This window comes from Mirounga angustirostris, unplaced genomic scaffold (genome assembly GCF_029215605.1).
Source record: "Mirounga angustirostris isolate CCGP_5_RB_7025 unplaced genomic scaffold, mMirAng1.0.hap1 SCAF_1, whole genome shotgun sequence".
Lineage (NCBI taxonomy): Eukaryota > Metazoa > Chordata > Mammalia > Carnivora > Phocidae > Mirounga > Mirounga angustirostris.
The window spans coordinates 200,710,095-200,723,447 of NW_026991709.1; the positions used below are offsets into that span (position 1 = coordinate 200,710,095).

Here is a 13,353-nt window from a genome sequence, read left to right on the forward strand (position 1 = left end):
GAATTTGGAGTTTGGGGAAGGTTCTTTACCTCTAAAATAATACCGAAGCTATGACTAGGAACTCAGGCAATAGGCCCAGGTCATAAATAAGTTTTTAAAAAATGCATTTAGCCCCTTTTGCACTCTATCAGAGTATCAGATGCTTTTAGACGTGCTGGATAAGCTTAAACATAATTCTGAGTCGTTGACAAGAGGATTCAATGTTCTTTTTATAAATGTTATGAAATTTTATGAAATGAATGTCTCTGGTATTTGAAAGAGCTTGCCAGAGACACGCAATGGAGGTTTTTACAGGTCCTGCAGCAAGGACCCTGGGTTCATGGAGGTGATTTGTGCTTTGGGGGTCTTGGGAGGTGTGGGAGTCCTGGAGTCATTCCCCTGGTGCTGAAGCAGTTGTGGGTGGCCAAGACGGTGTGGTTAGAAGCTCTGTCTCCTGAGTTACGAGAGCCGTTTGCTAATGCGTTGTCAGGATCAGGCAGCTTCATGCCTGAAGTCTGTGATCTCTGTGATACAATAAGAAATAGATATTTGGTGTTTGCCTCAGGTTCCCGCCACAGAGCTTCTGGAACTCTAGGAATTTCCTGAGTAATGGGAGTGTCTTTTGTTATTCATAACAAGCCTCTTTTAACCACACCTGAGTTTATGCTAATATGGTGACTGTGTGGGCCCCTGGATAGCTTTGGGATGGGGCTGGTTGCCGGAGGAACCAACCATGTGATTAGAGATTTGGACCTTTCAGCCCCACCCCAGGCCTCTGGGAGCGGAGAGGGGCTGAAGATGGAGTTAATCTCCAATGGCCAGTGTTTAATCAGCCGTGTCTCTGTAATGAAGCCTCCATTAAAACTCCATAAAAACTCCTAAGTGATGGGGTTCTGAGAACTTCTGGGTCAGTGAACAGCTGAGGTGCTGGAGGGTGGGGAACCCTGAGGGCATGGAAGCCCCACACACCTCAAACCAACCCCTCCCTCCCCAAGCTTTGCATCTCTTCCCCTTGGCTGTTCCCAAATTGTATCCTTTAAAGTAAACTGGTGATAGTCATGTTTCTCTGAGTTTTGTGAGCTGTTCTAACAAATTATCGAACCTGAGGAGGGGATCGTGGGGACCCCCAATTTATAGCCAGTTGGTCAGAAGGACAAGCAGCCTGGGACTTGTGACCAGCGTGTGAAGCCAGAGCAGTCTTATGGACAGAGCCCTTGACCTGTGGGGTCTGTCTGCACGAACTCCAGGTAGTTGGTGTCAGAACTGGTTATTGGTGTGGAAAAAAGCCAATGTTGGTGTCAGGAGCATTGTGAATAAAAAGTCTCTCATCCCTCAACCAAAGGGCAAGTTTATCTCCAGACACAAGGAAGTGGACCACAGTGTGGGAGACATGGTGCCTCGTTCTGTGCCTTCCAGTGGTTAATAATGACCTCAGACCAGGGAAGAGGGGGGCAAAATGCTAAGAGCCATCCTTCCCACGCCCAGGAAAGTAGCATCCCGATGGTAGCCATGGTCTTCCAAGGAGGCTCCGATTAACTTCGTGAAACCCTATGAGGTGGGACCCGTATCCGCCGTGGGGAAGCCCACCGGGACCTGCAGCCCCAGCAGCCAGTTTCCTGGGGCGCATTACCTGCCTGGGTGGTGACTCAGGCTTTTTGGAAAACCAGCTTGCGTCATCGGCAGCTGGGCCCAGCTCACCCCGTGACCTGGGAACTTGGCATCAGCGGAGCGCGCTCTGAGGGTCAGGTGGAGGAGGCCTCCCGCACGCATGCGGCCACAGCTTCCCCAGAGGGGCCGGCGAGTCTTGAGCCCATTTCTGCCTGTTGAGGCCTGTCATGCCAGGACGCCGCTTTGGTCTGCAGACCTCGTTTTCCAACTGGCCAGGCCTCAGAGAGGGCTGGTTTCCACTGTTGGTGCGTGGGCCCAGCCGGAGCCCGGGTGAGGCAACTCAGAACCTGTTGTTGGGGTCACTCTCTGCCCTCGTCCACCGTGCGGGTCTCACCCTAGTCTGAAGCGTGCACACGGCCCGGGGGCAGGGGGGGGCTGCTCTTGAGGACTTGGGGGGTATGGGTCGTCTTCCTCTCAGTTTATTTCTCCCAGGAACAAGGCCCTCCACTGACCATAGTCAAATGAGAGAAGTCAGGGAGAGAAGCTTCTCTGGGCTTGCTCCCTGAGCCCCCATCCTGGTGCCGTTTCCTCCTTGGGTCTCTTCAGAGACTTCACCCTCACTTTGCAGGCCTGGCCCAGCTCCATTGCCACCGTCTCTCACCCTCTCCCTCCCCCAGGCAGCATTAATTTTCCCTTCCTTAGGTCCCATGGCATCTTTCCAAATTCATCAAAGGGCTGCCTTTTTTGTTGAGGCCCCATTCACCATCTGTGAGTTTTGACAAATACATGTTTAGCAAACACATACGGTCACGTAACCACCACCATAAGCAAGGCACAGAATGGAACTGCCTCTCCCAATTTCTGGAGACTCTCAGAGTCAAGCCCTCGCCTTCACCCCCAGGCCTTGGCAACTACCCAGGGGATCTCTCTTCCCACGTCTTGCCTTTGCAAGAATAGCCTGCAAATTGGGGCGCCCGGGTGGCTCAGTCGATTGAGTGTCTGCCTTCAGCTCCGGTCATGATCCTGAGGTCCTGGGGTCAAGCCCCATGTGGGGCTCCCTGCTCAGCGGGGAGCCTGCTTCTCCCTCTCCCTCTTCCTACCGCTCCCCCGCTTGTGCTCTCTCCCTCTCTCTCTGTCAAATAAATAATTAAAAAAAAAAAAAAAAGAATAGCCTGCAAATGGAATCATCAAGTATATAGCCTTTCAGGCTGGCTGTTTTCACTCTGCAGAAAGCATTTCTTGCATGTATCTGCGGCTCAGCCCTTTTCGTGGCTGAGTACCCATCACTTTTTATTCATATCTCTGTATGGACCTCTCCTACCGTGTCCAGATATCTGGATATTTTTCTGTCTTTCTCCTTGGCGCACAGCTCAGCTCCTCCAGGGCTGAACGGTGCCTTGCGTGCCTCTGTGTCCCCAGCCTGCACATAGTAGGCACTTGACAGTGTGGTTCTGGGACAGCTGTGCTTTGACAGCGAGGACCCTCTACCTCTCCAGAAGGGGCAGAGTGTCCTCCGGAGCCTCAGAGCCCCTGCAGATGTCTCTGTAGAGCCCTGGCTGGTCCCCACTTAGGCTCTGTGCTTAGCAGGTGACCTGGAGAGACGCCCAGGGATGGGTGGGCTGGCTTCTCGAAAACCACTCCCACCCTCGGTTTGGTGCCTGTGATGGGCAGGGTGCTGTCCCTTGTGAGGGGCCTTTGGAGGGCTCTCTGTGGATCCCCTGCATCTCTTGGACTCCATGTCAGGAATTACTGGGAGTGTGGTATCGGTGTGTGCCTGTCATTCCCCCTAAGCCAGAGAAGCCCTCTTTGGGCCTTGTTTGCACCGAGTCATTGCTGTGCTGGTTTTGTTAGTTAAGGATAGGCCTTGGCATATCCGCCCAGTGACAGGCCCTTCTCACTTCTGGCCCACGCTGGAATGCTTTTGTAAATATTTGGAGGAACTTGAAACCTGGGACCATTTCTATCCCAGAGTCTTCTCTCCTGTGGACACTTGGAGCAGGAAGGGTAATATGGCTGTGAGAAAGTGAGGGCCAGCACATGTTAGAAACACTCGGGGTGGCGGCACATTATTTGGGAGACGCTGGAGGGGGCGGTTCCTAGAAGCCAGGGGAAGTGGTTGGTCATTTGCAATAGTGACGACAGCTCAGCTATGGATCCACAGGGTTTGGATCAGACTGACCAGGGAGCAAACCACGATTCTACTCCTTACTGGCCCATGGCCTTAGACAAGTCACGGGACTTCTAGAACAGCAGGTTCTCCTTTGCACTTTATCTACCGCACTAGGGTGATTGTGAGATTAAAATGATCACATGTGTCAAGCACCTAACAGGGCCCAGCACCCGGCACACAGTAAGCCCTCATTTAGTGGTGGCTCCCCAATGGCCACCTTAGTCTTCCTGTCGGCTTTTGCCAGCAAGCATTGCGCAACCTCGCAGTGGACATCTGAGGAAAGAATTGGAGATTCTAAAGGAGGGACACAAGAGCGTCCCAGTACATATCCAGACTTCTTCCCACTGCCACTCATGTCTCCTCACCTCCATTGGTCTTCAGCCACTACTGTGTCCTTAGATCACTTCAGCAGCTGCCCGAGCATGGCCGGTAACTCAAGGACTCACCAGCTACAAGAGGACCGTAACCAAGCTTAAAATAGAGATGTGTCCCTAGACTGGACCTGAGGGCTGCGCCAGCCCCCAGTGCAGGCCAGGCAGTGTCTGCACAGCCAGGCTGAGCTGGACTTGGGGCAGCTGGAGCTGCTGAGCCCCCACGAGGGAGCTGCTTCCCCCACCAGGCAAGGCTGGCTTTCCTTGATCCCGAAGCCCCAAGGGTCCTCAGCCTCCCGCCTCCCCCGCCATCCGGCCAGAGGTTACTGACCTTCCTCGGAGGAAGCAAGCTGGGGGAGGACATGGGGCCAGGCGTGGGGGAGACGGGTCTGGTGGTGGCCAGCATCCGTCGGCTCAGCGGGCCCTCTGAGTGTGGCGTGTGGGTTGGGTTGGGCTGGTTCTGGCCTTGGTGAACGGGGATGAGGGGAGCCCCCGGGAGGCATTTCTAAAGGTAGAAGGAGAGTGAAGCCATCCTGCCCAAGAGGGTAGAAGAAGAGAGAAGCTCAGAAGGAATGGGTCATGCTGTTCGGTTGAACTTGCTGCTTTTAAAGCCCCAGCCCAGGTCATTGTGTCTAAATATAGGCACGTCAGAAGCCAGCCAGAGAAATGCCCACCGAGCAAGGCCCCCGCGGAAGGTCAAGCCCTGCCCATGGAGGGAAGATGCCCAGATGGGGTGACCTTGTGCCCAGGGCAGCGCTCCTCTCCCGCTGTCTTCACGGTGCGTCTGTGACTGCTTCCTCCACGGCCTCCCTCTCCCCTCGTGCAGGTGCTGCCATGAAGTCTGACCTCTGCTGACCGGACCCAGGCAGGAGGCGCACAGCCGAGAGAGGCGGCCTGCAGCCAGTCACCATGGCTTCCCCCATGGCAGAGAGCCAGCTGCAGAGAATCATCCGCGATTTGCAAGGTGCGTCTGTTGGGGGAGGGGGAGGCACATGGGGCTCGGCTCCGGGGGGAGCTGGGGCTGTGCTCCTGCTGTCGCCCTCTCATGCTTGTCACGCGGAGAGTAATGGGAGCCCTGGGGACACGGCGTGTGGAAGTGTTTGGGGCCCGGGTGTACACCCCAGGTCAGGCTGGGAGAGCTGGCCTGGCTCTCCTCTTAGGGTACTGTAAAGTCAGTTTGTGAACAAAATCCACTACCCTTTTCTGGGTCTGGCTCTGCTTTCAGTATGTGTGTGTGTATGCATGTTTTCAAGCCACCTGTTAAGTCTTTGGCTGAATCATGAGCCTTCAGGCTCTGATGGAGTTGGCTCACTTGGGGAGGCATGTTCTCCTTCCCTTTGAGCAGGATGACCAGGCACCCGCCTTTCTTGTTTTGCTGTCCTCCCTAGTCCTGGCAGGCGGACAGCCTACCTCCTATGACGCACTGTAGTTCTGGGCCTGCTGCCTCCCAGACTTCCCTGAGCTCAGCAAACCCACTGAGACTCGTAACTCTCATCTCCCTGGGGAAGGGCAGGGGAGGGGAGGTACACGAGAAGTGGAGTAGAATCAGGAGGAGAGTCCAGGGCCCGAGTTCACCCTTCTAGGTGATATCCCAGGGGTCAGAATTCTGGCAAGTTTCCCACCCCCCTGCAAATCACTGGCTAGCACATTGGCTACCACACGGTCTGAAGCTGACCGCTTCCTGCTTGTCGCAGGGATTACAGTGATGCTCTCCCGACAGACTGAAGGTCCAGGTTCCTACCTGCTCAGGCCCAGTGATGACCAACTGCAGTCTGTCACACCCAGGGCCACTGGGCAAGTGGTGGCCACTGTATGCTTCTCATTCTGCACGTCAAAAGGCGCTAAGATAAGAAGCACTCTCAGGCTTCTCTACCCATTTATATAGCATTTGGGGCCTTGAATAGCTAATAATCACATGGCATTTCACATTTACCAGGCACTGTCCTACACATGCCTTATGGATAATGACTCATGGAGTCCTCACATTTGGTCTGTGAAGTAGGAACCATTACCCCAATTCTGCAGATGCAGAGACAGGCACAGAGAGGTTAAGTGACTTGCCTAAGGTCACACATCCAGTCAGGCAGAGCCTGGGTTTGCACACACACCAGGTGCCAGAGTCTGCACTCAACCACACCAGCCTACTTCCAGCTAAAATATTAGCTGGGTTTTTTTCTTAAGCCTACACACATGTGCACACACACACAGAAGCAGAGAAAGTAAAATGACAATCTCTGCAAATCTGAGTTCACCACTGGCCTTGAGAAGTCTCTCCACAAAGTAGGCCCTTTTTTCTGCGTGTCAGTCTCTGGTTTTCTGGGATGACTTTGGGACCCAGATGTCTTTATTGGGAGGGAAGAGAGAGGAAGAGAGGACCCCCCTGCTAGTGCTCCTGATCCAGGGAGGAAGACAAGCATTGGCATTGTTCAGGAGCCCTTTTCACCCCACATCCTGGCTGGTCTCATCGTCCCCGACATCCCAAGGCCGTCTCAGTGTCCCTCACCCAGCCCGCGGAGCGCTTTGACACACTGCTTTCTCAACCCTTGCATCTGTTGGTAACTGTCCTCGTCGGCACACACGAAATCTCTGGCATGGAGCATAGGAACGGTGCATCCCTAACTGAGGTGTCCTTGGGCAGCACGTAGCCTTCGTGCCTCTGCAGGGCAGCCCACTCATCCTCCTGGTGACAGCAGTGACGAGGGCCTTGGGGTCAGCTCCTGGCTCCGCCTTTTCACCCTAGAAGAAGTTGGACAAGTCCCATCACCTTTCCAAGGTCCTGTCCTCTTGCTTCTTTCACATGCTAGATCAGCTTGATGATGACACCCACTTCTCAAGATTGTTGGCAGAGGCAAAAGTATAATTCACAGAAAACTAAGATTATTCATAAGTAATGTACTTGGATTAGCAGAGATTAGAGCTGAACACTTCCTATTCCATACGCAAGGCTCCTCCTTTCAGAATTTCAGGAGTTCCCAGATCAGGTTGTGAGCGTTAACCCCGCCTGAGGGTGGGGGAGGAAGGCTGTGCGTCTTCCCTGGTCCTGGCCCCCCCGCCCCCTGGCTCTCTCGATGCCAGCCACAGCAAACACTTCTAGAGGATGCCAGTGCCACTGGGTAGCAGTCATTTGGTCTAAGAATCAGTCCCAAGAGCCTGTCTTTGCCTTTTGCTGACCTCTGCCCGAGGGGTCAGTGTCGATGAAATTTTAGCAGCTCAGGCTCAGCTTCGGTGCTGGGCAGGTCTGCTTTCCAGCCATGGTTCTAGAAAGCGGGGGCTGGGGGCGCCTCTTCCTTATGGGCCATCACAGAGCAAGATGGTTTGTGCATCGTGCCCCCACCATCTCGACTGGGAGCATGCTTCCCAGTATCTACACCAAACCCAGCTTCTCGCCGTCCCTCTGTGCCACAGCAGAGGCTGTAAGTGAGAATAAAGGTGGTTTTCCCTCTTTTCTGCACAGGGAGGTCGATTGTCTTAGAAGTGGAGAGGCAGGCTCCAGAGTCAGAAAGCCGTGGAGAAAACAGGCTTCTCATTCCAGCTCTGCCGTTTGCAACCCGTGGTCTCTGGCCAAGTGCCCTGACCTCTCCCGGAGTTCCTTATCTGCCAAACAGGGATGATGATATCAGCCTTCGTCATTCTCCACTTGTACTTTTCTTCCCCCCACATTTTAACCGTTCTGAAATTGGAATCTTCTTAAAACCAGTTGCTTGTTGGATTTGTGGAAATAAAACCATGCCCCCCTCACAGTGCTGTATTAAATGAGAAAGACATGCAAAGGCCTGGCCCCTGATGGGCACTCAGCTCACAGAAGCAGATTCATTGTTGTCATTCTTGGGGTTGTTCTCGTTACTCTTATTTGCACATTCTGGGTCTTCTTGAAGCCAGGACTTAGCCTGTACTGAGCAGTAGGGTTATAGTGAGGAACAACAAGACACAGGGCCAGAAGGAAGGATAAAGCTCTCTGGAAGTCAGTATGAGGGGCCTGCTGAGTGATTCATGCACGTACCAAACCTTCATTGACCAAATCCTGCATGCATATTACAAGGCCTGCAAGGTGAGCCTACAGGGAGGACCAAGAAATGTGCCCAGTCAGGGAACAGTGGTAGAGTACTTGTGGGCTCTCTGGACCCCTGAGCACCTTCAGACTCAGCATTCCCTCCTTCTAGGGTTACATCCCACTTTCTGCTTCCCAGGTGCTCCGCCATCACTGACCACTTACTCCTCGTGCTTCCCGGGGTTATTCTGCTTCTCTCTCTGAGGCCAGTTACGTGTTCCCATTTGTTGTCTTAAAGATGCTGTGACAGAGCTAAGCAAAGAATTTAAGGAAGCAGGGGAGCCCATTACGGATGACAGCACCAGCCTGCATAAGTTTTCTTATAAACTTGAGTATCTCCTCCAAGTAAGTGACTCCTGTACTGCGTTGATTTCTGCTCTGTTCTCTTGTTTCCCTCTCGAGTGACTCATCAGCATTCAGGATGTGGTTCAGACAGCTGTGGGGAGCCAGTAAGCCCTCCTGGTTAGACTGAAGGTCTGACAGCCCCAGGTCTCTTGGAGCTTGAACCTCCCAAGTGCGAGCCTCTGGAGAATCGGAATGTTGCCCCTTAGGATGATTGTGGGCATCAAGAACATTCTTTAGAGATTTAGATCATCTTAAGGCAGGTCACAGGGTCATTGACTAGCAGAGATCTTAACTTTGGGGCAGTCGCATCCGCCTTTGAGAGTCTGGTGAAAGTTGTGGGATCTCTCCCCAAACAGACATGCCTGTTATGTGTACACACGCAGTCACCCACTCTCTAGGAGTGTGTGGACTCTCTGAAGATGATCTAGAAGCTCCCATTTTGGAGCCTTGCTGCTCCGAATGGTGGGGTCCACAGACCAGCAGCATCAGCGTCACCGGGGAGCAGGTGAGAAATGTATTCTCTGTGCCCACCTGACCTGCTGAATCAGGATCTCTGAGGTCAGCCCAGGAAGTTTTGTCTGAACATGCTCACAGTGTAATGCTGATGTCTGCTTACTTGAAGCATGGATCTAGAGAGCTCTGCAGATGTGGAAAAACACAGGCAATCACAGGAGGCAGGAAGGAAATGGACCAAATTTTTTTTTTTTTTTTAAAGATTTTATTTATTTATTTGACAGAGAGAGAGATAGCGAGAGCAGGAACACAAGCAGAGAGAGTGGGAGAGGGAGAAGCAGGCCTCCCGCCAAGCAGGGAGCCTGATGTGGGACTCGATCCCAGGACCCTGGGATCATAGAAATGGACCAAAATATTAATAGAAGTTATCTTAGGGAGGGGGTGTTGGGCATTATGATTTTTTTTGCTTTTCTAGTTTTATCCAGATTTTTCCAACAATGTATGTATCTTAACTTCCATAACCAGAAAAAAAACACTATAAAATGTTATGTTCTAGAAAGACACACCTTTATCCTTTTGAACACCGAAGTGTGCAATGTCATATCCCAGCAAAGCCCAGCTAGGGAATGAGCGCCTGCTGGAGGCAATACCCCAACGTGTTGAGAGACTCACATTTCAGTCCCTTTTCAGCTGCTTCTGTCTTCCACTGGGACATGATTTATGGACCGTTTTTGTTTTCAGTCCGCCCGTTTTGGTTTTGGATTTGAAACGACTGATAGCTGGCATTAATTTGGATTTATTACATATATATTAAAATAGTGTTGAAACTTAAATAGCCAGGGTAAGATGTGTTGAACTCATTTCCCTAAGTTGAAATAAAGTTGACAGTCTTCATGTTGTCCTCGAGACTTTTTCTCAAATGTCCTCATCCTGTGTGAACAGCCCCTTTGGTGGTCTTCCACCCAGCTCTATGCACAGAGGTCCTTCAAGGGAAAGTCTTTCTGGGGGGCTGTTACTCCTGAATCCCACTAGCTGTGTGACCCTGGGCCAGCTACTTAACCTTTCCCAGCCTCAGTCTCCTTATCTGTAAATTGGGGGTTGAAACACCATCCCTCTTTTGCCAGTCAATAAAAATGGCGCCTGTAAAGGGCCTCATCCAGGACAGGGTGACTAAGAAGCTGTTGCTGTTATTGATCATTTAAATGGTGGGATGATCAGCCATGCATCTGGCCCTCCTCTCTCTGTCCCTCTGTCTCCACAGTTTGATCAGAAGGAGAAGGCTACCCTTCTGGGCAACAGGAAGGACTACTGGGATTACTTCTGTGCCTGCCTGGCCAAGGTGAAAGGAGCCAATGACGGGATCCGATTCGTCAAGTCGATTCCAGAGGTAAGCAGAGTGGCCAAGGTCCTCGCATCTTCCTCTCTCTGCCTTAGCATCTCTTGCCCGGACCTGTGCTGCAGACAGCTCCGTGAGGAGGTAGGGGTGGACAGCTGGTGAGGAAGTAAGGAAATCCGGGCACACTCAGTGCCCAGTGCTCGCTGAGGGAAACCACCAAGGGAGCGCTCACCAAGCAAGAAATGGCTTGGTCCTGACTCTGTTCTTCAGACCACGAGCATGCGCTGTCTCAGAGTGGGCTGCTCACACTGAGGCTATTTGTGGGGCCCATCGAGGGCGTACAGCACAGGACCGCCTCCGCCTTTTCAAAAGAATTAGTTCCTTAGATAAAATTCTTAGAGTTTACTAGGTGCTTTCCCTATAATTTGTTCAGGAAACTTGTATTGATAATGAAGAGAGTGATGTGAGACCTCAAGGAACATTTCTTAAAATGCTGGTTATGCTAAGCAGCTTCCCACATTCAGTTCTGTGTCGCTTGAGCAGCCAGCCATCGCTTTGCTGTTTTAGAAAACTCCAGAACAACACATTCTCCCCCCTCTCCTTTCTCTCTCTCTCTCCCTCCTTCCTCCATCTCTTGCTTGCCCTCTCTCCTTCCCCCCCCCCCCCCCACCTTCAGCCTAGTCCCTCTGGGAGTGAAAAACTGCACACTCAGGAGTGAGTAAACCCCTAGGTTTCAGGCAGGAGGCCTATAGGGTTTCTCCATTTCGTCTCTCTTTCCTATGTTTGGAGTCACTGTAAAGCCGGCAGCCGTGCTCCTTGGCCGGCCTCCCACAAAGGCCGTAGTCAGGTGCTCTGAGATCTCTTCCCGCTCCCTGCCATCTGGAGCCAGACGGGCTGCTTCTTCTAGAGAATGACGGTGTTAGGTACACGGACAGCGAGGGCCGAGCATTTTCCAGTCTCTGACATCTGAGAAAATGAGGAAAGACCTTCGCTGTGAAGAGTCTGTTCCTTGGATTTCTTTAATGTCTGTGCAGCGCCACGGTCTTGTGAGAACTTGCCTGGCGGGACCGCCGGGTCCCTGACGTAGAGCGTTTTGATGCGTCACACACCTGGAGAGGGGTCTCATCTCCTCTCCAAAGGTCTGAAAGAAGTTCCTAGCGTCACTGTCCTATCTTCCACTCCTCAGAGCAACAAAGACCTTTGACTTTACGGCTTCAGACAGCTGAAGTCTGGAAATAAGCTTAGCTTAGTCCCCATGGCCCAGGGTTAAAAAATGCTTAAATCTCCTTTTTGCGTAAGGCACAGACCTCTAGACAATCCGAGGCCAGGGAGACCGACTTCTTGAAGCAAAAAGCACCCCCTGCTTGCACAGACATTGCTGGTTCCTGGCGGCTCTGTGGGCTCTGCTTCCCACAGGCTCCAGTTGTCTCATCCCCGTGCAAGGCTCTGCTCTCCTGGGCACCCTTGGGTGGAAGGACTTGGAAGGGCACTGGGCCACAGGGCTGCTGGGTGCTCGGGCTAACTGTAACAATCAAGTGTTGTCCAGGCCGCCAAGCCAGAAGGTAAAAGTGAATGGATAAGATGCCTTGCTGAGCCCCTCAGGCCCTCATGGGCTCGGAGGCAGCCTTTTGGGCTAAAATCGCCTAAGGCTATATAATCAGCCACTTCTAGAAGTTCAGAATAAGCCTAGCCCGAGCTGTGTGACTTTTCCCCGAGATGGACAAGGTCCGAACCAGGGTGCAGCTTGGCGTCGGGCTGTCTGCACAGTGATCTGACTGAAAGCAGAATCCGCTCTTGTGCACCCTGCAGACTACCTGCCCTTCACTGCTATTGGGTAGCTTCTTGGTATAGTACAGGTAGATGGGTTTGGGCCAGATGCTAAAAACATGACCTAAAAATTAGGTCATGAACGTGGACCCGTGATCTCAGAACATAAAAAATAAAAAGCTGGGCAGTATTTTCACTTGCAGTACGAAGGAACTATTGATCCCCTTCCCCAAAGGATGTTTCAAGATGCCTCTTAAAATAAATAGCTCCATGTATATGTACATATATCAAATCAATTCGGTTAATAGGGCTGATTAAAAACATAGCCTCAGATGTTTGGCACTGAAAGGGTCTTAATGTTCTAAATGCTGTTACAGTGGCCATTTTGCTATTAAGGACAAGCCCATCCCTGGGGAGCTCATGGACATGGGCTGTCGTGTGAGGGTCTTATTAAATTCTGCAGGGCCTGTGTGTGGACGTGTCTGTCTGACCCACACACTTGGCTTCACAGTGCCTTGCTCAGCTGTTCCGAGCTGCCCTGAGTTTGCTGGGCGTCACCACTGAACACTCCATTCGCCCTCGCTCATCAGTGGAAAAAGTATTTGGACGTGGGGCTGTCCTCACGATTCTCTCCAGGGCGTCTGTCCTGACCGGCTCTCTGCATACATGCCATTATGGTTTTTCTAAAGCCAGTATGTCAGGCTGCCACCCACCTTCACTTCTAGGTGTCCTGACCAGGCCCTGGACTCACAGAGTGCACACAGAGACACAGCTTACAGCCCCTCTACTTCATGACACTTCACACCTTTTTATTTTTTAAAGTGACTTCATACCGCGGTATCATTTCCTTGAGTCAGCAGTAAGGAGACCTACAACTCTGAGGTAAAAGGTGCTGTAGACCGGGATGTTTACACCTTCATTAATGTGTCAGTGCTTGAGGCTATACCACACATTTCCTGTCTCAGTCCAGTGCCATGACTGGTTTCTCCATAGTATGGGGTGTTAGGACCATCTGTCCCCGGTCCCCCTCCACGAAGTTAAACGTTTCTGACCTTTGAAGAGGCGAGGAGGGTATATGGGTCTTTACTTATCCGACCCAGACCCCGAGCCTGACAGAACTGGTAGGTTGAGAGGTTTTGAATTCGTGCCCACTTATCTTGAACTTCTGGAGCTGAACCATTGGGAATGAGTCCTGTTTGGCAAACTGGCTGTGTGTGCCCATCGCTGGCAGAGTCTCTGGCCAGCACACCCCACTTCCCTCCCAAGAACCTTCCAG

General features: G+C 52.1%; 1 protein-coding gene and 1 long non-coding RNA gene across 5 annotated transcripts in view; one reads left to right on the forward strand and one right to left on the reverse strand.

The window, feature by feature from the left end:
- Window positions 1–13,353, forward strand: part of FYCO1 (FYVE and coiled-coil domain autophagy adaptor 1) — a 74,664-nt gene that overhangs the window by 6,090 nt on the left and 55,221 nt on the right. For 3 of the 4 annotated variants that reach the window (XM_064597029.1, XM_064597026.1, XM_064597028.1), the window contains exons 2-4: window positions 4,955–5,092; window positions 8,415–8,521; window positions 10,236–10,361. In XM_064597029.1, the coding sequence (XP_064453099.1) occupies window positions 5,038–5,092; window positions 8,415–8,521; window positions 10,236–10,361 (288 nt within the window). In that variant the 5' untranslated portion in view covers window positions 4,955–5,037. Of the gene's footprint in view, window positions 1–4,263; window positions 4,377–4,954; window positions 5,093–8,414; window positions 8,522–10,235; window positions 10,362–13,353 lie in introns of those variants that run through there. The other variant, XM_064597027.1, reaches the window with a different exon arrangement.
- Window positions 417–4,742, reverse strand: LOC123833876 (uncharacterized). Its single transcript, XR_006788360.2, has 3 exons — window positions 4,460–4,742; window positions 4,123–4,206; window positions 417–503 (listed from the first exon to the last, which is right to left on the reverse strand). It is a non-coding gene; the product is annotated as an uncharacterized LOC123833876 (long non-coding RNA).